Source organism: Apis mellifera, linkage group LG3 (assembly GCF_003254395.2).
Source record: "Apis mellifera strain DH4 linkage group LG3, Amel_HAv3.1, whole genome shotgun sequence".
Classification (NCBI taxonomy): domain Eukaryota; kingdom Metazoa; phylum Arthropoda; class Insecta; order Hymenoptera; family Apidae; genus Apis; species Apis mellifera.
The window spans coordinates 10,373,587-10,400,520 of record NC_037640.1 but is presented as its reverse complement, the minus strand read 5'-3'; the positions used below and the strand labels follow the sequence as shown (position 1 = coordinate 10,400,520).

The following is a 26,934-nucleotide window of genomic DNA, read 5'->3' as shown; positions in this document are numbered from 1 at the left end:
TTCGATGGATAATTTATTTCTCGAATAAAGAGCGTACTTGTTTAATGATCGAATTCACTTTAAACATATAATTTAAAATTGACGAATTACGAATGAAATGATTTTTTTTTTATTTCTTTTTTGCTCTGTCTTCTAGATTCGATGGATAATTTATTTCTCGAATAAAAGAGCATACTTGTTGATTGAATTCACTTTAAATGTATAATTTAAAATTGACGAATTACGAATGGAATGATTTTTTTTTTTCCGTTTCCTTCTTGCTCTGCCTTCTAGATTCGATGGATAATTTATTTCTCGAATAAAAGGGAATACTTGTTGTTTGATGATCAATAATTTAAACTTGATCAATAATTAAAATTGGTGATAATTATAGAATAGAATGAAACGATTTTTTTTCTTCTTGTTAATTCGATTAACTTTTATTCCAAACAGTGTATTTTGCATCCTTCCTCCCTTTTTATTTTTTAAATCCATAGATAATTTATTTCTTGGTAAAATTGCAATATTTTTTTACTTGTTCGATGATCAAATTTACTTTAAACGTATGGAATGATTCTTTTCTCCTCCTAGTTCTAAGCTAGTTTCTAAATTTTTATTTTCTTCTATTAAGAAATAGGTTTGTGAAATGATTGGATTGAAATAAATTATATACAGTGAAAAAAAATATATTTAATAAACGAAATAGGAATAAATTATGTTAGATAGATATAGGTCATGCTTTTGTTCTATTACATTGATTCAAAAAAAAGGTAAAACAGAATCGAAACAGCGTCCAATGGCGCCCAATTCTCATAAATATACAACAAGTCATATCTTTACATATATATAATCAACAGCTTCGATTCGTTTTATTCATTGCGCAAAACGTTATCAAAGATTGAAGAATTTTAAGAAAGGGTTAATTAAACAAACTTCAGTTCTCCTTTCATAATTATCACGATTAACTGAAGTGAATTTACATCGATCATTACATCATCATTAGAATTATGAATTACTTGAATTGACAAACTTTCAATCAGTTTAATGAAATTTTTAAATAATCTCATAAAAAGAACTCCAAAAATTCGACGCATCGTTAAACAACCTGAACAAACATTTTGCACGAAGCGATTCGTATTAGGAAAAGATTATGGAGCGAGAAAAAGGATTACGTTTCACGGTCGATTATCTCGGAGCAAACTCGTCAAAGCGAAATAAACAATGAGCAGAATCATCCACGCTGAAAGGCAATTATCTCTAACCCTCTAACATTGTTGCGCCGCTTCGAACGAATCGATTGCATTTCACCAACGAGTCGTGTCGAATTCGATTATTTCTCGAAAGTATCCGCGTTTCAATCCGAGTGGAAAACATTTCGGTAAGAGGCGTCGTTTTTAACGATCCTCAGTTTCCTTATCTCTTCCTCTCGGCAAGGCCAATGAGCCGCGCCTTCTAAAAAACCGAGCATTTTGGTTAACCAAGCGTGGACGAGGCACAAAGGGATTTCTCCTCCTTCGACCCCTTCTCGAACAGAGAACTCGTGACTCCGCCGATTTTGCAAAATGCGCGATTATCGAGAACCGTAAATTATGCGAATGATTTTTCGAAAGAGAAAAGATACTGTGAGAGGATTAACGAGTGGAAATAGGGGATGTTTCCGTCTATTCGTAGATACAGATAAAGATAAAGATTAGATTTTAGAAAGTTTTGAATCGTGAGAATTAAATTCAATATCGAATCTCTTTCAGAGATGGAGAGGATAAAACAAAGCGAGAGAGGGTAATATATGTATTATAAAAATATTAAATTTTCCGCGTAACTATACTTTTTATTTTCGGCGTGTAAATAAAACATGGAACTGATTAAATCTTTTATTCATGAAATACGCGCATTTATGCGAAACAACCATCGGCATAGAATTCGAAATCTCCCTTCTATTTGGTTCGATAATAAACTAACGTGTAGCAAAGTTTAGAACCTTCATTCTCGGATATGGAATATTCGCTATATATACGTTTTCCCTCTAACGCGCAATAACAAAAAATAACGAAACTTTTGTCCCATTCCCGATCGGCCAAACGTCGCGTACAAAATCGAAGGGGAATAACATTGTTTATAGGGAGTAGTTTTCGTAACCGTGATTATGTAAACTGCAGTTGGTGCGTAAAGTTTAATGTCGGTTTCACTGGGATAAAACGATCCGAAAGTAATTTCCATTTTCGCGATAAAACTGGCGGGATATCGATGCGTCACACTTTTTTTTCTCTTTTTTTTTTTTACTACGATTTTTATTATACGATCAAAAGTTAAACCCTTCCCCTCCGTGCAATTCTAAAAATTTAGGAAACCAAATAATTAAATGCTAAAATTCACGGATCCTCAAAAATTTTATCGAAAAAATTGTATCAAAAATCGTCCTCTATTTCCAACAATTTCCAAAAAAAAAAAAAAGGAAAGGAGAATCGAGCGTACAACAAACTCTAATTAAACGAAAAATCCCATCTTTCAATCCCAATATACAGTAGAAAGTTGCAGCCATTTAGTTCCAGGCCAACGATACCGGAACAATTTACAATTCCAAATAAAAACACCGAACCGATTTCCTAACCAAACTCTGCCCATTCGTATATATAACTCATCGAAATATATAGAAACGGCGACGAGAGTCGAAGTGTAACGTTTCGAGCTCGTTTCGCGTCGATATCTCCGATTCGTCGCCTAGATAGGGGTGGCAGGGGTTGGAAAGTTCGCCCGATTAAAATGCACGGACGACGATGAATGGCGATCGAAACTCTTAGAAACGCGCTGACCTAATCCCTCTCCCCCCTCCACCACCGCGAAACGTCCACGCGGCACCCGTGGTGGGGGGAAAGAAGCGATGACTCAGCATCTGTCGTTGACCAAGTGCCGCGCTTGGGATAAGTTTGAATCGTGGAACAGAAACGAGAAAGAAATTGCGCTCGACTTCGATATTTCGGGAAACAAAAAGTAGATTAAAAGGAAAGGATTCGCGATTGCGAGGGTGTGAATTATGGGGAATAAGTGGCGAGAGATTTGAATGAGGATTTGGGATGAGGTAAACGTTTTGTGGTACTTTAGTGGAAGTTTTTTTCTTTTAAAGGTAATGCATTGAAGCAAGACTACTTTTATCTAAAAACTAATTTATATTCGCGTTATTAAAAGTACAATAATTTAAGTAACACTTTTTTTTAAATTTTCTCTTATATGATGATATATATATTATAGATAATTATCATTGCTCGTTTCATTCTTTCTTTATAAAATTCAAAAGAAGGATCGAAATTCGAATAAATACATAATGTAGGAAACATACTATAGATCCACTCACCATGACCAGCATATTAGCAGCTGGAGGCTTGACCTGGGTGCGAAGATAGTTATGGGTATCGACGATCTTCTGTCGGACCTTGCTGTTGCTCGTTCTCAGCAACTTGACAGGCACCCTCTCCCCATAGAGCCTCGGCGCTGAAAGCAAAGGCAAACCGTTCCTCTCAACAACGTCTCGATAACCGATACTCCTTGTCAATAAAAGTCTCTCTCTCTCTCTCTCTCTCTCTCTCTTTACCCTCTTCATCCCCCATCATCCCTTTCTCTTTACACGCGTTGCTCCATTTCCTTCCCTTTCGACCATGGAACAAGTGTCCGCTTTAAAGGGTGAATATCGACAGCGCCAACTCGAAACGAGCAATAACGTTCTATTTTCATACCCTTTACCCTGTTTACCGTCCATGTCGAAACGAAAGGGGAGGGAGGGGGAGCGTTCCCTGTTTCGAATACGATGCGAATAGGGGAGTTAACTGTTTTTAATGATATATATATTTTCTTTTTATAGCTTTTTATAGGAGGATTTCTATAATAAAGGATTTTTCTTCTTCATAAATTAATTTTATTTTTCTATTCGAATTCTCTCTCCACAAATTTACGATTAAAAGCTTCTATCACAAGTGAAGATAGACAATTGAAAATTTTCATTACATCGAAAGGTATATTAATTATAGGCTCAGGTACTATCAGTACGATTCTAAGAAGAGAGAAAAGAAATTTTAGACATAGGGGAGTTAACTGTTTTTAATGATATATATATTTCCTTTTTACAGCTTCTTGTAGGAGGATTTCTGTAATAAAGGATTTTTCTTCTTCGTAAATTAATTTTATTTTTCTATCTGAATTCTCTCTCTCCACAAGTTTACGATTAAAAGCTTCTATCATCACAAGTGAAGATAGACAATTGAAAATTTTCATTACATCGAAAGGTATACTAATTATAGGCTCAGTTATTATTAGTACGATTCTAAGAAGAGAGAAAAGAAATTTTAGATATAGGGGAGTTAACTGTTTTTAATATATATTTCCTTTTTATAGCTTCTTGTAGGAGGATTTCTGTAATAAAGAATTTTTCTTCTTCGTATCGATTAATTTTATTTTTCTATCCGAATTCTCTCTCTCCACAAGTTTACGATTAAAAGCTTCTATCATCACAAGTGAAGATAGACAATTGAAAATTTTCATTACATCGAAAGGTATACTAATTATAGGTTCAGTACGATTCTAAGAAAGGAAAAAAGAAATTTTAGATATAGGGGAGTTAACTGTTTTTAATGATATATATATTTCATTTTTATAGCTTCTTGTAGCAGGATTTCTATAATAAAGGATTTTTCTTCTTCATAAATTAATTTTATTTTTCTATCCGAATTCTCTCTTCACAAGTTTACGATTAAAAGCTTCTATCATCACAAGTGAAGATAGACAATTGAAAATTTTCATTACATCGAAAAGTATACTAATTATAGGCTCAGTACGATTCTAAGAAGGGAAAAAAGAAATTTTAGATAGGGGAGTTAATTGTTTTTAATAATATATATATATTTCTTTTTTATAGCTTCTTGTAGGAGGATTTCTATAATAAAGGATTTTTCTTTTTCATAAATTAATTTTATTTTTCTATCTGAATCCTCTCTTCACAAGTTTACGATTAAAAGCTTCTATCATCACAAGTGAAGATAGACAATTGAAAATTTTCATTACATCGAAAGATATACTAATTATAGGCTCAGTTATTATCAGTATTCTAAGAAGGGAAAAAAGAAATTTTAGATATAGGAGTTAACTGTTTTTAATATATATTTCCTTTTTATAGCTTCTTGTAGGAGGATTTCTATAATAAAGAATTTTTCTTCTTCGTATCGATTAATTTTATTTTTCTATCCAAATTCTCTCTCCACGAGTTTACGATTAAAAGCTTTTATAATCACAAATGAAGATAGACAATTGAAATATACTAATTATAGGCTCAGCTATGATTCTAAGAAGGGAAAAAAGAAATTTTTTAAACGTTTCAATTTAACAATCGTTTGAAAAAATTGACGTTAATTCGAAATTTATAAAGTATATAAATCATCCTATATAAAATTAAGAGAAACATTTGAAAAAAAGAAAGGAGAATTGATGAAATAATTTCATCCTTAGACCCGGTTAAATGTTCCACGAAAGAAATTCCAACAATGGGTTATTCCATCGTTGATAGAGCAAACGAAAGCTCGGTTATTAAACCAAGTTACCAAGCCCGTGTCCGAGAACAATGGGTCACACTTGTTTTAAGGTGAACGGCCATTTCCACGGCCAGCTTCGTGTTTAAGTCGTGATACACCCTCCGTGTAATTTTTGCCCAATTACCGTCCAACAATAGGGGCCGGAAAGCGTCTATTATAAAAACCTCGCATATCACTCCGATCTCACTCGGCCGTATTTCAGTCGGTTGCGGAACGTACCGCGATGCAACGTTCGTAAAGCCACGCAACGAGCGCTCACGGTTAATAGCCGATATAAGGGAGCTGCTCGTAAAAAAGAAAAAAAAAAAAGAAAGAATCTTATTACTCTCTTCCGCCTTTGCGAAAGAAACAATTAGTTAGCTACCGACTTTTTACATGGGATTTTTAATTTACTTATACGCGCCTTTGTTTTTTTAAAAGTGTACGACTTTTTTTTAATCATTCACGAAAGTTGTATTCCATTCGAGGAAGAATCCTTCTCGAGGAAGGATTTAAATTTGAAGATTATGGATTACGGTGAATTTAGATTCGTTGGATTTTTATATCGTGTTGTGGAAGAAACGAGAAGGAAGGATTATTTTGTTTATTTCTTAAAAGTTTAAAAATGACTTTTTTTAATTGTAAGAATCCTTCTCGAAGGATTTAAATTTGAAGATGAATTATGATGATGAATTTGGATGTTGGATTTTTTTAAAGGATAAGGTTTGCGTCATAAATCGAATGAGAAATGAGAAAGTATGAGAGGAGGAAGAAAGGAGGATAAAGGGGAAGGAGGGATTATAAATATTCGATTCTAATTGTTGAGAGTGGCCTCGTATTTTGCATATCATTTTCTTGACAACACCTTTCGCGATCTCCATTACAAAGTTCCAACCATTATCACCGGTATCCCCATCCTCCCACAAATTTAACATCTAATTAAGAGTCCCTTTGAACGGAACATTTCCCTAACACCTACCCATCCTTTGTCTAAGAAACTTCTCGGGTTACTTTATCGACGAGTCCATTTACAGAGCAAACACGAGACCCATTTTTCGTAACCCCTACGTGTATCCTCAATTACAATTTTAATTAAAAAAATTTCTCTCTCCCCTCGACCCTCCCTTCGTTTCATTAAGAAGGAAAAGAAGGATGTATATATGTAAGGAGGAACTTGTTTTTATGAAAAAGATCCTTTCGAAATAGAAATTTTATTAACAATTACTTAACCTTTGAAATATTCATTTCGATTCGATTGTTCGTACAAAAGGAAGAAAAAGTTTTATTCTTCAAAATTATTATATTGAAACTCGACTGAATTTTCCACGAAAGAAAAAAAAAAAACAATTCTATTTTCCCCAAATTTCCTATTTTCGATTCCTTTAAATTACGAAACTCGAAAAAATCAAAACTCAATCTTTCTTTCCACGAAAGAAGGAAACCTCCGTTTATATTATTTAAACATTTTCAAATATTTCAAAGCTACGCCAAAAACACAATTTTTCACGGAGACATTCCCTATTCGCATTTTTTTTTCTCTCTTTTCCCCTTTCAAAATTGTCAAATATTCCAAACCACCGATTCAATTTTTCACACGGGAAACAAAATCTCTACTCTCATCAATCATTTTTCTTTTCTTTTTTTTTTTTTTTTTTTTTCCATCGACTCTCAAACTCGATTCCATTTTCGTCGCAACACCTCTCCCAAATTCAAATCACCAAGCCTCTCCCGATCGATATCAATCCATACGTAGTACGTCTCGCAACGTAAGAATTTTTTTCTGATTAATGGGAGAATGGGGGGAGAGGAGGGGCTGCGAAAACTCGACAAGTGGCAGATATTACACTCGCACGGATCGGAGAAACTTTGCCACCTATGTGCGCGGTAAATACGGATCTTGCGGATTTCTTTCCATCGTGGATTCGCGACGACATCTGGCACCGCTGGATTTTGCTAAGAGACCGATTCTCCTTTTCTCCATTCACCAGCTTGTTTTCTCTTTAGAGGCAAAAAATTATGAGACCGGTTTCGATTGTTTTTACATTAAACCATTTAAAGTGGATTTCTCCACGCCCCCCTGTTTCTTCTTCACTGCACCAAAAACAGAGGCTCGAATAAATTTAGCTATATAAGGGAAATGAAAGGCTGATTGTGAGAAATTTTAAGATTACGATTGTTTTTCTATTAAACTATTTGCGAGTGGACTTCTCCACACTTTCCTTCTTTTTTCTTCACTTCTCTGGCTCGTAGTCGAATTAATATTAACAGGTTAATAAATTTTGATATATTAAAGATAGAGACTCAAATAAATTTAGCTATAAGGGAAATGAAAGGCTGATCATGAGAAATTCTAAGATTACGATGGTGCAACGATTGTTTTTCCATTAAACCATTTGCAAGTGAAGTTCTCGAAACCCCTTTGTTTCTTCTTTATTCCTGGCTCGCAGTGAAATTAATATTATTAGTTAACAAGTTAATAAAATTTAGTCTACCAAAGACAGAGGCTCAAATAAATTTAGCTATAAAGGAAATGAAAGATTGACCGTGAAAAATTCTAAGATTATGATCGTGCAACGATTATTTTTCTATTAAACCATTTGCGAGTGAACTTCTCCACGCCCCCCTTCTTTTTTCTTCACTTCTCTGGCTCGCAGTCGAATTAATATTACATAATATTACATAATACAATATTACATAATATTACATATTATTATAACAGGTTAATAAATTTTGGTATATTAAAGATAGAGACTCAAATAAATTTAGCTATAAGGGAAATGACCATGAGAAATTTTAAGATTACGATTGTACAGAACGTGTAACGATTGTTTTTTCATTAAACTATTTGCGAGTGGATTTTTCCACATCCTCCTGTTTCTTCTTCACTCGAATTAATATTAACAGATTAATAAATTTTACCAAAGGCAGATAGCAAATAAATTTAACTGTAAGGGAAAAGATGAGACCATGAGAAATTCTAAGAGTACGATTGTTTTTCCATTAAACCATTTGCAAGTGGATTTTCCTATACTTCCCTGTTTCTTCTTCACTCCTCTCGCTCGAATTAATATTAGTTTAACAGATTAATAAATTTTGGTGTACCAAAGACAGAGGCTCAAATAAATTTAGCTATAAGGGAAGTGAAAGGTTGATCGTGAGAAATTTTAAGATTACGATCGTGCAACGATTGTTTTTCCATTAAATTCATTTGCAAATAGACTCTACGTCCCCCTATTTCTTCTTTACTCCTCTCGCTCGAATTAATATTAGTTTAACAGGTTAATAAATTTTGGTATCAAAGTCAGAGGTTCAAATAAATTTAGCTATAAGGGAAATGAAAGGCTGTAAGAAATTCTAAGATTACGATTGTGATTATTTTTCCATTGAACCATTTGCAAGTGGACTTCTCGAAGTCTGTTTCTTCTTCATTGATATTATTAACAGGTTAATAAATTTTGGTATATCAAAATCAGAGGCTCAAATAAATTTAGCTATAAGGGAAATGAAAGGATGAGAAATTCTAAGAATACGATCATTAAATACTGCTGAAATACTATTCTTAAAGAAAATTCTGCAAAAATTCTCACATTTTTACAATTCCAAGAAACAAGATCGATTAACCCAAGCCACGAGAGTTGTTCCCCTGCTCGAGATCTCGTTACAGAGAGAGACAAGCTCGCCAGGCGATAATCATCGATCCTCGAATATCCCGCGAATGATGGCAAATTATCGAATGCGCGCATTGTCCCAGATCCAGATCGAAGGAGGCGATCGTTGGCGCGTAATCTCTTGATCTCCTTGTAAATTGATCCCTATCCCACCTATTATCCCTAATTTATCGCGCTCTCTTAGCCGTCATCTCTCGGCTCATCGATCGGATGTTTATCCAACTCGCGGTGTTTCGATAAAATCTAGCAAGCAGGGATTATCCCTGCCTTCATCCCTAATTTAACGTTCCAGGAGGACCAGGTTAGACTTGACCTCCTTCTACTCCTTCCTCCAAACCTCTCACGAACGAGAAAGAATGGCGGCCATCGTGGTTTCCATCTCCTCGAGGAGAAGAGGAGGGTTGATCCTGCTTAGGGTTCGAAACAAACAAACTTTGGAAGAAGTTGGTAGGTGGAGGATAGTTTCGAGACGATCTTGTTGCAAGGGTGGAGGGGCGAATATGGGGAAGTACTTGAGGGTATATTGGTATCTGTATTTTTGAAGAAGTGGAATCTCTTTTTACTCGTTGGGGATGAGATTCTTTTTTTTTATCGATTTATTGGGGATCTTGATTGGGATTCAAGGTATTCTCCTTTTTCATCCCTTCTTTTTCTCTATCGAATTTTTTTGGTAATTTATTTTATTTTTAGGATCTCGTGCGTTGAAGTGGAATTCGAGAGATTGTATCGTCGATTTCTTATTTTTTGTTTCTTTGAGAGTTTATTGGAAATCTTGAATGTCTTTGGAATTTTTATTAATTTTCTTTTTGTTTAAGACACGATGACTTTTGTCGTCGGTTATTTATTTCGAAAATTCTTAATAAAATAATATTTTCACTGCAAATTCCCGTGGAATTTATGCGAAGTTCTTTCTAAATTTTTTCTTCTTTTTAATTAATTAAAAAAGAATGAGTTCATATATTTTAATTCACGTTTGATGAAAAAAAAAAAAAAAGAAAATCGAAAATATTGGCAAAATATAAATTCCAACGAATTTGGAATTTTCGTATTTTCTCTTTTTTTTCCATTTTTAAAAAAAAAAATATTGATCTTAATTACATTTCGTTTCATCACCCTCGTTACACGTTTTAATTTTCCCTTTGAGAAACACGGGGAGAGGAGAAATTTCAATTTCTAAATCCTCCTTTTAACTTTTTTCCCCAAGAATTTCCATCCATTCATATCTCAATTTTTAAACATCGATAAATCAACCCCAAAGTTTACTTCGACTAATTCTATTTTTATTCGCCAATATTTAAAATAAATAAACGATGATTCGAAGAAAAGTTTTTTCTCTTTCGTTCTCATCGAACGAGTTGCAATCCCTCAGAAAAATTAACCCTTTCTTTTTCATCTTTTCTTCCATTCGTTTTTCTCTCTCTTCCTAATCTCGAATGAAATTTGACTCGCAAATTACAAAATTCCTGAAGCAGTTTCCCACGAATTTCCCTGACCTTTGTTTATATCAACTTCCTGCTCCCCCTCCCCCTTGCCTCGAAATATTAGAAACGACGAAGTTTGGGGTAACAGGTGTGCATAATGAATCCCTGTGCAACCTTCTCTCCACCTATCATGTACACGAATGAATATCGTGAAAAAAAAATTCGGAACGACGTGGCCACTATTTTTTTTTTTTTTTTCATTAAAGAACAAGATAAAATACTCGTTCAAGATTCGACGTTATCGAAACTTTTCTGAATTTTCCCTAGAAAAATACATATCCAACGATATTAAAAAAAGGAAAAGGAAAGGAAAAAATATCGACGATGCGGAAGAGGAAAAACATTTCTATTCGTCAAAAATACGAAATGCCTCGTCAACGTTCAAACCTTGTCACGATTCACCATCCATTCTCGAAATATCTCCCTCCTCCACGAAATACGGCAACAGATATCGCGTAGCTATCTATCGTTGTTCCAAAGATTGGATAAGAAATATTGGGGAGAAATTCGAAATAGGTAGATAGTTTAGATTTCACCGATCCAAAGGTATTCCAAAGCGAAGTGAAGAGGGAGAAGATGGATCGAAAGGATTGATATAAATGTTCTCTACTTACTTGGTTTGCTGCGATGCGTCTTTCGTGGCACGGCTGCTGGCAGCGCCAGGGCTATTAGCACGATGATCCAGAACCACCTCATAATTTCCGATTACGAACACACCTGGAACACACCGAGCGAATTGAAGCGTTATTGAAAAAAACAGAGGCGAAGAAGAAGCAAAGCAGGATTGGTGTTTAAAAGTCGAAGATCTCTAACTCGATGTATTCTCATAATTCGTAAATATGATGATGGAACACGTGACGAAACGTGGTAACGTTTCTCTTCTCTTTGCTGATTAAATGATTTTTATTTATTTTTCGAATAAACTGTTCGTTTCGTTGGGAAAAAAAACGAGACGATTAAATTTTGCGCGTTAATCTCGTTCTTGTTTTTTAATTCGAATAATATTTTTCCCGGTATAAATGCAATATTATTTTATACAAGGGGCGAGGAAATACGTAGATTTATTCCCCGAACGAGGGCCATGAATCTTGTTTGCATGTCGAGCTTTTAGCGCGCTATCTTTTTACAAAACATCTTTTATTCGGCCAACGGAGGTTGGAACCGTTTTACCAACCGTTTGTTATCAGTTAGCTTGAAATGTTGAATGCAAGCTTGAAAGCCAAAATATGTATTCACTTTCTCGAAAAGATGCGGATATAACGCTTTGGAGAGGCAAGTTTTTATCGAAATAAAATTTCATACCCCTTCTATTCCAAAAGAAGAAATACTCTTTACAAGTAAAATTTAAGCTATGCAAAAAACGTTTTTTTCTTTCGTTGGAAAATGGAGATCTCATCCTCAAGGAATTTCGTTCCTTCAATCATGCTCCTTTTTTCTGTCTTTCCTCGAATTCCTAGATAAATGTTCGAAACTGGCGTTAAATGGATCGCCATTTTGAAAAGTCATCGATTCCAGGAATTGTAATATGAATAGAATTTTATATTAACACGATTATTTCACTCAATTGCCTATATAATTACTTCTTCAAAATCACTCTCGTCTCAAAAATAATAATTTCTCTTCCGAATATACTTCACCATTTCTTCTCAACACGATTCAAACTATCAACAACTCTCCTCGATTTAATCCTGTTCGAGGAATTTTCCAAAAGATATGGTAACCACGAGATTCAAATTCACAGTTCCTAGTCCGAACTTCTTCACTCGAACTTTATTATAACTAAAATTAAACTCGAGATCGAAGGGAGAAAGAAGAGCTCGCACCCAATTACGCAACTAATTATCCCCTCTTCTCTCTCTCTCTCGATTTATCTTCTCTAAATGGCGAGCTTCTTTGGATTCTGAACGTCGCTTCTCTTTGCCCCGTCTCGAGAGCTAGAGCTTATATTTTTTTTTTTCGAGGTGTTCATTAAAGAAAGCCTCTTACCGGCCCCTTCTTATCTCGGCCCTTTTTCCGGGCCGGCCTCGTCTCCTCGTGCGCGCCGCCAAAGCACGAGGCCGGAAAAAGAGCAAGAAAATAAGGCGATCCAAATACGAGATAGAGATTTATACGCGATTCTCTTTCGTGTCTTCCTGAAATTCTCTCTGTCTTTCTACGATCGCGTGTATTTCGACCAGGTAATTGTGAACAAGTTGTAAGAGTTTCAAGGGGGTTGGAGAGAAAAATATGAGAAACATTGAGATTTTGTTTTCGAAATACCGTGGAACGAATGGATTTGAGTTAGGTTTTTTAAGCTTGGCTTAGTTATTTCTTATATATAATATTTTTCAGCACTCGTCTTTATATCGTACGCGTGGATCCGTCTTTTTAAATTTGTTTTTATTCCGTATTTTCTGCGAATAATCTGAAAGTCAGTAATACACGTTTATTCTTCCATTTCATAAAGAATTTGCTTGTTCCAAATTTAACACGTCTATTTTCCAAATGTTATTTCCTTGCTTATTCTTCTCTTAATTAATAAATATTAACCTATATACCTTCCTAATCCTCTAAATGAGAAATAATCAAAGATTAAGACGAGTATTTTAAAGAAACCACGAAATTTCGAAAGTTCGACTGTATATTCGAAATATGCATATGAAAAATATGAAAGATCGAGAAGGGGAGAAAAAACTTTTCGCAAATTAGCTGCTCGTCGCATTAGCGGTGCTGTGAAATCAATTTCTATTCTCCGTGTATCCGAGATTTTCACGCTCGAACGCGGCCCCTCATTAATCACGATTGGCCGCATCGGCGGGAAATTTCATTATTTCTCCGGAGGCGACGTGTCCGGAGTGGTGTGTTGCGCGCTCCACGCGCGACGCTACGCCAAACGAAGACAGATTGGCGTTCCGTGGAAATCGCCTACAGCGCGAAAACCGACCGAAATCCGACCGTGTTAACCGCTCGTCTTCCACCAGCCAGCAGGCCGGCGACACGGCTATCTAGCCGGAAAATCAGCCGATTATGAGCCCGGTTCCAGCTGTGCGTCAATGAGGCAGCCTTGTTAAATGGATTTGCCCGATCAGCCGGAAATTTCAACCGCTTTCGCGTTAAGCGAGGTCTATTTTGTCGCTCGCTTTTTCGCGTCTCGTTTGTTTCGTTTTTATTCTTCGAATGGGTGAATATTTGATCCTTTGCTCGGAGGCAAGCAAAGGTAATGCAAGGATACTTTGGAACCAGCGATTGGTGAAAGAAAATATTGTATATCGCTTCGAATGTGGAGGAGGAGGGGAGAATTGTTGAATAAATTTTTTTTTATATAGAATAATTTTAAATTGATTTTGTAAATAGATACAGTATTGTGAATTATTGGATATATTTATAATTTTTAAAAGGAAAATTTTTGAATAAGAGATTCTGGTTTAATTATATATTATGAATAAAATGGGAAGTAAATTTATTTCAGATTTGAGAATTTTATTCGATCAAATAATTTGTCTCTCTAATATTATATGTTGGAGTAAAAATAAAAGTTTCAAATCTTCACCATGGATATTACTATATTCCAAAAATTACACCACGAATCTATCGAGAAATAATTTAAACAATTTGCCTCGTTTTTTCTGTATACTGAAGAAAAAAAATTTATTATCAAATAAATATATATAAAATTTTGAACTGAAACTTAAATAAATGATCATTCTATTGTCATTCAAACATATAAGTAATTAATTGATTAATTAATTATTCTAATTAATTAATTAAAGTAAACTATGAAAAACTCATCTTTCTGCAATACTTTATCCATTTTTTACACATTTCTAGATTCAACTTTATAGCATTAAAATTCATCCTTTCCCAATATCAACTTTATCAACTTTCTTAAATCATCCTTCTCCAATATTTTATCCATTTTTTCAACTCTATATATATATATATATATTATATATATATTATATATATTATATATATTATATATATTTATTAAATCATCTTTCCCAATATCAATTTTACCATCTTTCTACATTCAACTCTATAGCATTAAAATTCATCCTTTCCCAATATCAACTTAATCAATTTTCCAAATCATCCTTTTCCAATAGTTTATCCACTGTTTACATTCAACTCAATATACAATATATTGTATTATATATAGAATTAAAACTCATCTTTTTTCAATATCACCTTTATCAACTTTCTAAATCATGCTTTTCCAATATTTCATCCACTGTTTACATTCAACTCTATATATATTATATATGTATACTACATATATTTATTAAAACTCATCTTTCCCCAATATCAATTTTATCATTTTTTCAACATTCCACTTTATAACATTAAAATTCATCCTTTTCCAATATCAATTTAATCAACTTTCTTCAAATCATCCTTTTCCAATAGTTTATCCACTGTTTACAGTCAACATACAATATATATTGTATTATATATAGAATTATACAAATATTTATTAAAACTCATCTTTCTCCAATATCTACATTTATCCACTTTCCACATTCCACACTCTTCAGCGTTATTCATCCGCTTATTTAGCTAAAACACTAAAGACGAAGAAAAACTCTCGCGTTGAAGTAAAAGAGAGGGGAATTTGAAATTTTGCCAAATACGTATCGTTCAAGGTACGTGTATCGCGAGGGGGTTGGTACGGGAATCGTCGATACTCGAGGAGAGCAAATGGTTCGTGAGTCCGTATCGTGTCTCGATTTCAGGCCCGAGCGATCAGAGAAAGCCGATAGAAAAAGGAGGTGGGCAAGGTGGCACCACCTTCCTCCTCCCCCATATCCCATATCTGCTCTATATATCTTAAACCATTTTGCATTCGCTCTATATGCCTATCGTCTGCGCGGAAAAAGGCTGAAAAAGGCGGCAGCGGATTCGGGGGAGGAAAAAAGAGAATGAAAACGGAAGCGCACGTGTGTTCGAGGGGGAGGAGAGCGTAAGAGGAGAGCGAAAAATATCTTTGACGTTCGAGGACCTTCGCGTCTCGACTTTATTTCATATACCGATATGGCTGATCTTGCCACTGTGCGTAAGATACATGTGTGTGTGTGTGTATCGGTGATGTATCGATGTTGAGAGCGACGGTTTATGACGGCGAGGCGTCGTAAAAAGCGTCATGAAAATTTGTAAAGAAGGATTTTTTTTTGATTCTTCCTTTTTTTATTTTTTTTTTTTTTGTTTGCTTGAAATATAATGGTTTATAACACGTGGATGGTGCATTGTAAGTAAAAGACGGTGTGAAAATGTTCGTCATTTCGAAATGGAGATTTCTTGTTTCGAAATTTGTTGTTTGCGTTTGGGAGATGTATCGTTCGTGAAATCATGTTGGTACAGTAAAATTTAGTGGAAATATTGTGCTTGGAAATTTGAAAAAATAGGAATGCAATGGATGTAATGTAAAAAGTGGTGTGTAAAAAAACTTGTAAAAAGAATATTCGAAATGAAAAAATAGGGCAATGGCGTATGAGAGTATGTAATAATAAAAAGTGTTATAAAAAAAACTTGTTAAAAGGAATATTTGGAAATATATATATGGAAGAAGGAAAAATATTTGGAAAAAAGTAATGATCTACTATATCGGAAGTGTATAATGAAATATATTGATTTAACAATTCATAAAAAAGATTCTTTTTTTTTTATGGAATGTAATTTGGAAAGATAGCATGACTGCGTGTTATCGATCTCTGCATTTGATAATATCTCGCCAATATCTCGAAGGTGGAATAACATAAATACTTTCGAAATTTAATAATAAAACAAAAGATCAATTTTCCTCGACTATTACCATCGCATATAAACTATTAACATCTCTTTATATTTTCGAAATGTTCAAAACACGAAATTTAATCATTGAAATTTCATTGATTTGAACAGCAACTGATTTTTTGGGTTTGGAATATTTGGCGAGAATGAGAAACAGGTTTTTGAGAAGTTGGTGGAAACTGTGAAATTGGAAGATTAGAGAACTCGGTGGTTGTAGAGTTTAGAATTGAAGAGCATAGCGGAGCATTCAAGATTGCAAGGTTCAGAATTTTAGAGCTTCGATGCGTAAAGTTGTTGCGGGGTTGAAAATTAGGGTAGACGGAGATAGAGCCGAAGACGAATTTTCCAAATTCCTCCCCATTGTTGCTCCCCGCGGAAAATTCCAATGTTGCGAAATTTAACACCGAGAGCAAATTCTAAAAAGTTTATAGCCACACTTTGATTTAAAAATTTTTTAAAAATTTTACAACGAATACATATATCTTTCGCAAATCTTCTCCATTCGATATCTTCAAATGAGAATAATTAAATTTCGCGATATAAAAAAAAAATATAACGAATTTTAATGAAAAATCATGTCTCGAATGATGAGAAAATGATTACACTTTCGAATTTCGGATTAAAAACGATTATAATAATAATAATCAAAAACACACAACGATATAGAAAATATTATATAAACAAAGTGAACGAGATTTATTAGACACCACGTAAACACTTGATGCATTTACCTCGTTTTATCATTTAGAGAGGAATCGTGGCCGAAACGTTGCCAGTTTCGCGTTATATCGAATTCCAGTGGTGAAAGCAGGGATGCGCTCAGCCAGGTCTGCCTATAACCGATTTCGACTACTGGAACTGCCATCGATGCGGTATCGCGTTTCGACAAAACACGAATTTTCTACGCGAAAGTATGAATGTACAGCAAGTCTATGAATATATATAATACAAACAATATTTCTGGTGAGTGGAAAAGATTTTTCTTTTAAATTTACTTTACGGACATTCGGTGATCAGAAAAAAAGGAATCCTCTCGATTTTTTCTCGACGATTGAAACGATCAAACGAGGAAGAATCTTCATTCCAACGCACATTCCAATGAAATTACATTACGCTGAGCGTTATTACGAGCGAGGGATCCCAGTATCACTCGCGAAATTAAACGAAAACATCCACAGGCGGTGCGCGAAAATTTTAAGCAGCAGGCGAATTTCAATGTGGATTCTGTGTACGAGCCGACGGATTCGTTGTAACTTTTTGAAAAAGAAAATCTTGAGAATTATTGAGGAATCGAGTGAGAAATATTTTTCGCAAAGTTTCATTTTCATATTTTCAATTTTATTTTCAATATTATTCCCATTAAATGGGAATAATATGTCGTCCATCGAGATAAGAAAAAAGAAAACTAGGTACTAAGTCAGAGTAATTAACCTGTTTTCCCCGATCGCAATCGAAACTTTTCGACCCAGTTTTCACTTTAAATTTGACATCGCGTTCAAGAAAAGAAATGGCAACCCGCGAAAATTCGAAACCAGAGCGAAAATTGAAGAACACGATATGAGTTACAATGATATTTTCCAATAAAAATTTTCATTTTCTCCAAATATCCAAACTTCACCTGTCAGTCACGTCAATCAATAATATTTATATGAGAAACGGATAAGTTTCGTGGAAGGCTAATCAGTTTATTCCTTAACATCCCAATTAAACCGTGTGGCTATCAATCAATCAAATAATGGCCAGAATAAGCAAAGTTAGTTTCTAACAATCAAGTTTAGCCAGTTGTTTAATCAATCGGTATCAGTATTGGTATAGGAAACAATAACAACTTCTACATATATACGTAACGCCGGATCAATATTTCCTGTAATAAATTAGCTTGAGATACAGGCAATTCGTAATTGAACGATCCTTCTAACTTAATTATAATATACGAAATGTATCAATGGAACGATAAAAGGAAAATTAAAACAATCCATTTAACTCCATTCCAAATTTGGAATTTTGATTACTTTCTCTTAAATTACATTTAATTTTTGATAAATTCGATCGTGGATCAAAAACCGACCGCATGTTTGTGTCGCTTGCGCTTTTTCATCGAAGGAAAAATTTCGATCGACTTCTTCGACGATTATGAAAATGTACGTCTCTCGTTTAACGGGGAGCGTGTGGAGAAAAGAGGGGAGGAAAGGGAAAAGTAAGAACGATCCCCGAGAAAATCCGTCAAAGAAAGCCGGCAACGTCTATTAAGACCTTTGTCGCATGATTCGCATTTTTATAACCGAATCGACGTTGCTGAAACGCGATTTCATCCCCCGTTGGCTTTCCTCAGACAAAGGGATCGAGATTATTCCCCGCATTACAAAGGCATTCGTGGGAATACCGGGCAAAGACGTATATATTCCGAGCAATGATTTTCCTCGGTTGAACAAATTCGCCAAACGTTCCGTTATTATATACTTACGTGTCTAACGTAATCCAACCTCGAATATTTCAACAATTTTGTGAAAATCGATCGATGTTCGAATTATTAATTACATCGTCAAAGTAGCTTTTTTCTTTTTCTAGAAAAATTAGAAAGTAAGTAGAGAGATAGAAAGCATGGTCACAACTTCCCCTTCCTTTATTCAGGAAACTTTTAAAATATCGAGCCAAAATAACCCCTTCCCCCTCCAACAGAAACCATTAATTCGCTGCTTCGAACTCGTTCGAAGAACCTCCCTTTTATTCCTCTCTTGCGACCATCCTCGTTTCGACTATCTTCTTCCTTGCTCCACTCTCTATTCATCCATCTATCTATCTTTCTCTCGCTGAAATTCGTGTCGTGGATGGAGACGATCGAATACTTGGGGCGGCTATGAATATGTAGAGAGGAAATAACCTGGGTTTTGCGCTGGACGACCGCTTTACATCATCCGGACACCGGTTCGGGTCCCCTCGAAACGAGTATAGAGATCGCATTTCCGTTTGATTTTTCCTTGATTTACTCCACCGCCGCCAGAGGGCAGAGTGGAGTTTCGTGTTCCAACGTTAGGGATCGCGTGCATTACTTTTATTCCTTTTTTCTTCTCGAGAGCCATCGTTTTCTGGAACGTGTTCTCGAGTTTTCCAAAGGATTTGTAATATTCGTAGATATGTAAAACATGGGACTCGAGTGATTCGACAAAGTTTTCTTTTATGTTAAAGAGAAATGAATTTAAATTAGTTTAGGTGTCTTTAGATTTTTATAACGTTTATTAAAATTTCAAAAGTTTTTTTGAAGAGCTAGTTATCGTAAAATATAGAGGATAATAGTTTAGAAAAATTGGATGGATTGGTGTTTGAAAAAGTTATGTTTTTCTTTATGAAGGAGAGATGAGTGTTCAGATTCTCGTGAAGGGTTCTATATTTTTATATAGTGAAGATAGATGTACGACGCAAAGTATTGGTGGAAATTTATGCGAGTTTGGAACCGATGTGACTAAATGGATGTTGCAAGTGAATTTTGAACGAGATAGAAAAAATTTCGTTCTTACTCGTGAGTTAAGAGGAAGACAACATTGCGAAAGGTGTATCGTTCCACGATCATTCCTTTGACTTCTCTCCCTCTTTCTTCACCGAGATACTTCACATGGATTATTGCAGAGAAGAAACGCGACTTTTGTTCACAGTTGCTCGACTTTTTAGAACACACAGGCGAAAACCCAGTCAAGTTTCCTTCTCTCGAGATTTATGCGTTGCTAGACCAACTTTTTCATTCCCCTCTATCTACTTTTTTTTTCTCGAGGAAAAAAATGCGACAAGAATATGCAAGAATGATATACGTTTAATCGTAACAGCCTGATTTAAATTATCTCCAAATTATTTATTTATTTATTTATTTAATTTCCAATCTTCTTTTACCCAAGTTTAATATTTAAAGATACACAATATTTATATTTCAATAAATAAAGAAAAAGAAGAGACGGGTAAAGAGAAAATTAGTTTTAAACCGATTCACCGACGCGAAAGGTGATCAATCGATCGATTTTTTTTTTTTCCTTTTTCGTTTGTTTGTAAAAATCAATCGGGGACGATGATATTTTTCTGACAACGTGGGCGGGACGCGCTCTTTCGGAACAACTGTACCGAATGATTTATCGATACACGGGTGGAAAAAGGCGTCAAAGAAAATCCGTGGGGATTTATCATCCCGATTCGATGCTCTTCGACCAACTTGGTTTCGGTGTATCTTTCGAAATGATCCAAGTTCCGCGATGAATATTTTACTTGGCAAAAGATCGGATAATGGATTTCCCGGACTTTATAGATTCCATCCTCGCGATCACGATGGATGAGGAGAAGTTGCCAACGCTTGTCAAGAATGAATTGAAACCTGGCAAAGTACATAAAGTACTCGTAAATGGCAATTTCGGTGAAAAATGAAGGTAAGATTAATTTCGAGAATTTCGTTAAAAAAATTCTTGCGTCTTTTCCATTATATATAAATACAATGCATTGAATATCCAAAGCGTTTAATTTTAAATGCTTGGAATCTTTACAATATATTATTAATCCTTCAAGGATTAAATTCTCTCATAAACAAGTATTTTTTTCTCATAATTTTTGTATATATTTCGAATACAAAAGAGATGGCGACACCAGGTGTAGAGAAATCTATCATTTGCGTAAAAATTTTTTGAGAAATGACTGTCTGGTTACAATGAGAAGAATAGAATAGAAACGTAGCCGTTGAAAGATTAAAATTTGCCATGTATTTGCGTGTATGTGAAAAATGAGTATCATCAGCGGAAACATTTCTTCTTTCTCTATTCGAAAATATTTCCATCGTTCTAACCTTGCCCTATGATTTTAATAATTTACACTACAATTTTAAAATATATGAATATTTCTCTAGAATTTCATTCCTCGTTATTCGAACGTCTAACAACTAATCCAACGAGGCTTGTTCCTTCTCTGAACCATGCGTGTTTGCGTAACAAAATACATTTTCTAAGAATGCACTCTCGTCACGTGGTTATCGATCGTTCTTCCCTATTCAATAATGGAAATAAAAATATGGAAAATTTTCTCCTATTCAAACTGATTTTCGATAAAAAAAATTGTATCCTCGTTACATGCACCGTTTCAGGCGACGATTGTATTATCGTCCAGATAAATTTTCGCCTCCTATTTTATCACCATTAATTTTGTAAAAATTAAGAGTAGGTGAAAAGGAATCTAATAAAGGAAATGAATTTTCCTTACACGGATGTGCGCCATGATGTCACTGAGCTCGCCAATATTCATAAATATACGAATCGCAAAACTTAACTCGACTTAATTTTATTCCATTGCAACAATTATGGAGTTTTATTAGGCTCTAAGATAAGCGAAACGAGCGGCGTTGGCTCGGACAAATAAGACGATTATCGTTAAGCAAGTAGGGCGACTCACTCTTGCGCGTTAATGGAATTCCTTTGCAAAATTACAATTTCTTTCATTTAAACACAGTTCAAACGTGTTACTATTCGTATTTGTACCATTTATTTGGTGTAAAAGAAGTGAAAAGAAAAAAGAAAATAGGAATACAATAATTTCTCGAAAAAAGAAAAAAAAGGAGCGTGCACGAAATCGATATTGAACGGAATATACATACGTCAAAGGGTGGGGGAGGGAAAAAAGCGTCGTTATCCGGGAACAGAGTGTCCCCTCGCGCGAAAAACCTTCCGATTCGTCCGTTAAAATAAGCAAAAACCACCGTTTGTTATCTGTCCGATATTGGGAACGCGTGCACGTGGGTTCATGCGAGCAGCGCGTGGCAACGATAACGCTGTCAAAATTCATCGTTTTCTCGGGGATAGCGGCAGATATCGACGTCCAGGAAATCGTAGACGGGATTCGAAATTACCAGCAAGGTGTACAACTGTATAACTTGCAACACGATGGAATAAGTAACAAGTTTTGGGACGGAGTTGCTTGTGAAAACGTCACCATTAAAATTGAACTTTCGAATTAGCCAAAATTATATTTTCTATCTCCTCGAGAATGAGAAAAGAAACGTGGAAAATCTAAAACGGATAATGGAATTTTAATATTTTTAATATTCTCTGCAATTTTCATCTTCCAATGCCTTGATGATTTCGAAGAATCGTATATCTTTGCAACTCGACTAGAATAATACAAATAAAAAAAAAAAAGTAAATATTTTTATTTCTCAAAAATTCCTTCGATTTAATCGTTATCAAAGCCAATCAACACGATATCGATGAGATTTATTTATTCGACGGATAATTTCGATAAAAAAGAAAGAAAGAAAGAAGAAGAAGCGAATACCTTCTCTCTCTACCTTTTCTCTAAAATTCCAATATTCCTTCGATTCATCGAATTCATCGTTTTAAACGTTCCTTTTGTAAATATATAACCGATATCGGCCGATTCCAAAGGCGAGACCGTCTTTGTCATCTATCTTCGGCGAGAGAAAGGAAGGGAAAAAATTGGCAAGAAATTGGTTCCCGAGTCCCGAGTGGCAATTGGGAGGAGAGGAGAGAGGAGGGGAAGGGGAAAAAAACCGCGCAAACGAAGGAAACGTTTATCCCCTGGGAGGAGGGAGGGGAGAAAGAGGGGCTCGTTTCAGATTTGCGGCGCGCCAGCAATTCGAGGGGGGGGTTTCTCCTACCTCGTACGTTCTCGTTGCATGCATGTATGCATGGACAACCGCGGTCGGCCGCCATTTTATAAGGGATTTTATTCATTCCGAATTCCTGGCTAAGGTAAAGGATAACCGGCACAGACCTGTTTCACTGTTGCGACACCCAGCGTTAAAACGTGCTTAAAAAACCTTTGACTCTCTTTAACCCTCGGCCCCACACCTCCCCTCTCCTCTTTTCACGCGGTTGCGAGGGAAAAAATTATGCGTCTCGTCTCTCCTCCTCTCCTGGTTAATTATCGCGATGATCGTGACGTTACAGTAGTGTAATTAATAACGTTGGAATGCGTCAATTATGGTCGAACGAATGTATATATAAAGGGTGTCCCAAAATTAACGCAAGATTTGAATTTGCCGCCATTTTTGCATTAAGTCGTTGGTAATTCTGAAAAAAGAACAGTTTGACAGCTGAGAGTTTAGAGTGTTATACGATACAACAACGTGTCTTCATTATTGAACGATATTTCAAAAATAATATTTTAAAAACTCTCTTTTATATTTAATTCAAATCTTGCATTAATTTTGGGGCACCCTTTACATCTCAATAATATTCATACTAATCGTGGAATCGTGTAAAGGCGTACATATATTACGAAAATCAGAGGAGAGCAAGAAAGAAAGAGAGAGAGAGAGAGAAAATTGCCTAAATGGCGGTCAATATTATATTAGGGCTACTTCATAGACGATTATTCCAACATTATGTAGTCGAGGAAATGAAACCCCTATGTTCCAGTTAATGTCAGATACTTCGACTGTTCACACAGTTCTATCTTATATACTTATGATTCACTTAAAAAATAAATATCTAAAGATTAAAAACTCTCTTTTATATTTAATTCAAATCTTGGATTAATAATCATCAGCCATAATATTACCATTCGTAATACCTCTTGCTTTTGCGTTAATTTATTTTGGGACCCCCTATATATAGAGATTGGAGAAAGCGTGAGAAGCAAGTAGAGTAAATTTAGTTAGCTACGACCAAGTGGACGAGACAATAATAATACGGGATGATCGGAAGCTGGAAGTAGAAATTGCTAAATTTTCTAAAGATTGAAAACTTTCTTTTGTATTTAATTCAAATCTTGCGTTAATTTTGGGACACCCTATATATATAGATTGGAGAAAGCGTAAGAAGCAAGTAGAGTAAATTTAGTTAGCTACGATCAAGGAGAACGAGATAATAATAATACGAGATAATCGGAAGCTAGAAGTAGAAATTGCTAAATTTTCTAAAAATTAAAAACTTTCTTTTATATTTAATTCAAATCTTGCGTTAATAATCATCAGCCATAATATTACCATTCGTAATACCTCTTGCTTTTGCGTTAATTTATTTTGGGACCCCCTATATATAGAGATTGGAGAAAGCGTGAGAAGTAAGTAAATTTAGTTAGCTACGACCAAGTGGACAAGACAATAATAATACGGGGTGATCGGAAGCTAGAAGTAGAAATTGCTAAATTTTCTAAAGATTGAAAACTTTCTTTTGTATTTAATTCAAATCTTGCATTAATTTTGGAACACCCTATATATATAGATTGGAGAAAGCGTAAGAAGCAAGTAGACTAAATTTAGTTAGCTATGACCAAATGGACGAGACAATAATAATACGGGATGATCGAAAGCTAGAAGTAGAAATTGCTAAATTTTCTAAAGATTAAAAACTTTCTTTTATATTTAATTCAAATCTTGCGTTAATAATCATCAGCCATAATATTACCATTCGTAATACCTCTTGCTTTTGCGTTAATTTATTTTGGGACCCCCTATATATAGAGAGAGATTGGAGAAAGCGTGAGAAGCAAGTAGAGTAAATTTAGTTAGCTACGACCAAGGAGGACAAGATAATAATAATACGAGGTGATCGGAAGCTAGAAGTAGAAATTGCTAAATTTTCTAAAGATTGAAAACTTTCTTTTGTATTTAATTCAAATCTTGCATTAATTTTGGAACACCCTATATATATAGAAAGCGTAAGAAGCAAGTAGAGTAAATTTAGTTAGCTACGACCAAACGACATAATAATAATACGGGGTGATCGGAAGCTAGAAATTGCTAAATTTTCGTTCTCTCGTGGCTGGGAGGCAGGTTGAAAAAATAAAAGAAAAAAAAAAAGGAAAAAAAACAATCGGCTCTTCTTTGCTTCACCGACGGAACAAGAGAAACGTTTGAAAGGTCGCAATAAAACGGAAGAACACTCGAGAGGCGAATCTGTTTTTCATATTGAAACAGTCACGTTCCTGTGCACAAGGTATTATTACAACAGTTGCGAGTTTCTCTTGTTTCGTTTCGTCCGCGACACTATCATCCCTCTCTCTCTCTTCTTCTCTCTTGCAATTTCCTATTCAACCTAGGATCCCTGTTTGTCGAACAGTTTACGTATGTACGTATGTACGTGAACGTCCGCGCCTCCAGCCTGATTAGTTATACGCGCAATTCCATCAGGATTGGCCTCGAAGACGCATCGGAAACTAGCTTTCCTCCTCCTCCTCTCTCATCGTATAACCGTTTCGTGGCTTCCTTTCGACCGAGATGAGAGGAGGAAGGGGAGGATTGCTTCGATCGAGAGAGAAATTAACGCGAAAGCAAGAGGTATCACGAATGGTAATATTATGGCTGATGATTATTAATATGGGGAGGTCGTATGATATATCGCATTATATTTCGAACCAGGTTTATTTAAATAAACGAATTATTGCAAATTTATCTCGATAATGGTGTTTTCTGTTCAAAATTCTCCTCTGTTATTATATTCTGTTTCAATCTGTATAGAATTTATCGATTTTTTTTTACATCTCTTCTTCAAAAATTTATCGATTTCTATTATTCGATTATTACTTTCTCCTTAAAATTTCTCAATTTTTCATTATAGATAGAAATTTCTTTATATTCCATTCCTTCTTTAAAATTTATCCATTTCTTCTCAAAATTTTCATAGATACAAATTTTCCTGTGCTATTCCTTCTCAAAATTTACTAATTTTTCTTCTCTTTTCAAAATTTCTCGATTTCTTAATTTTTTTATATTCTTCTCCCCTTCAAAATTATTCTAGACGTTTCTCTACATTTCCAATTTTTCACAAATTTCTTTCAAGCTATCACCTCTTGAAAATTTATCAATTTTCCAAATCTATTCTCTCTCTCTCTCTCTCTCTTCCCTCCCAAAAATTTCTCCCACCACGCGGAACAAAGTTGGTGTACAAAGTCGTGCAAAGAGTCCCTCGAAACCAAAGAAGCACCGGTGCTCGACAAAACAAACGTATCTCGGTCCCTCCGGATTCCTACACCTTGGCGAACTCCCCGACAACTTATAACACAGGAAACTACAAAGGCGACAGGCAAAACTCGTTAAGTCAACACTCGCTTCCCCCTCTCTCTCATCGATTTCACCCCGTAACAAACTCGCGATTGTATTAGCCGAAACAACGTCGATAAACATTTGTGGATGGAGTTATAATTCGACGATGGAGGCGAAAGCAATGGGGATGAAGAAACGTCTTCGGGCGATATCGATTGTGAAACTCGGCTCCAACTGCTTTCTTCCACTTCTCTTTCGTTTTTTTTTTTTTTTTTTTTTAAGACGAACTTAAATTCCTCTTATTTCATCCCTGTCGCGCGAGTTTTATTTAAAAGGTTATCGAACGCGAGATTATTTGTTTTTAAAATTTTTATTTTTTATTTTATAACAAAAATTAGAAATCATTTCATTTCGCGTGTAAATTTATCCAATACTTTTCACACGACTGTGTTCTCCTTTGTTTCGATCAATTTTGTTGAATTGAATTTTGGAAAGGAATTTTGGATCGTAATATTTCCGCC

At 35.0% G+C, this 26,934-nt stretch overlaps 1 protein-coding gene across 5 annotated transcripts in view; it reads right to left on the bottom strand.

Annotated features, from left to right (window-relative positions):
• LOC551597 (cysteine-rich venom protein) overlaps positions 1–26,934 on the bottom strand; it is a 114,028-nt gene that overhangs the window by 19,296 nt on the left and 67,798 nt on the right. For all 5 annotated transcript variants that reach the window (XM_016911319.2, XM_016911321.2, XM_016911322.2 and 2 more), the window contains 2 exons: positions 11,295–11,397; positions 3,329–3,465 (listed from right to left, as the gene is read on the bottom strand). In XM_016911319.2, the coding sequence (XP_016766808.1) occupies positions 3,329–3,465; positions 11,295–11,376 (219 nt within the window). In that variant the 5' untranslated portion in view covers positions 11,377–11,397. The remainder of the gene's footprint in view (positions 1–3,328; positions 3,466–11,294; positions 11,398–26,934) is intronic.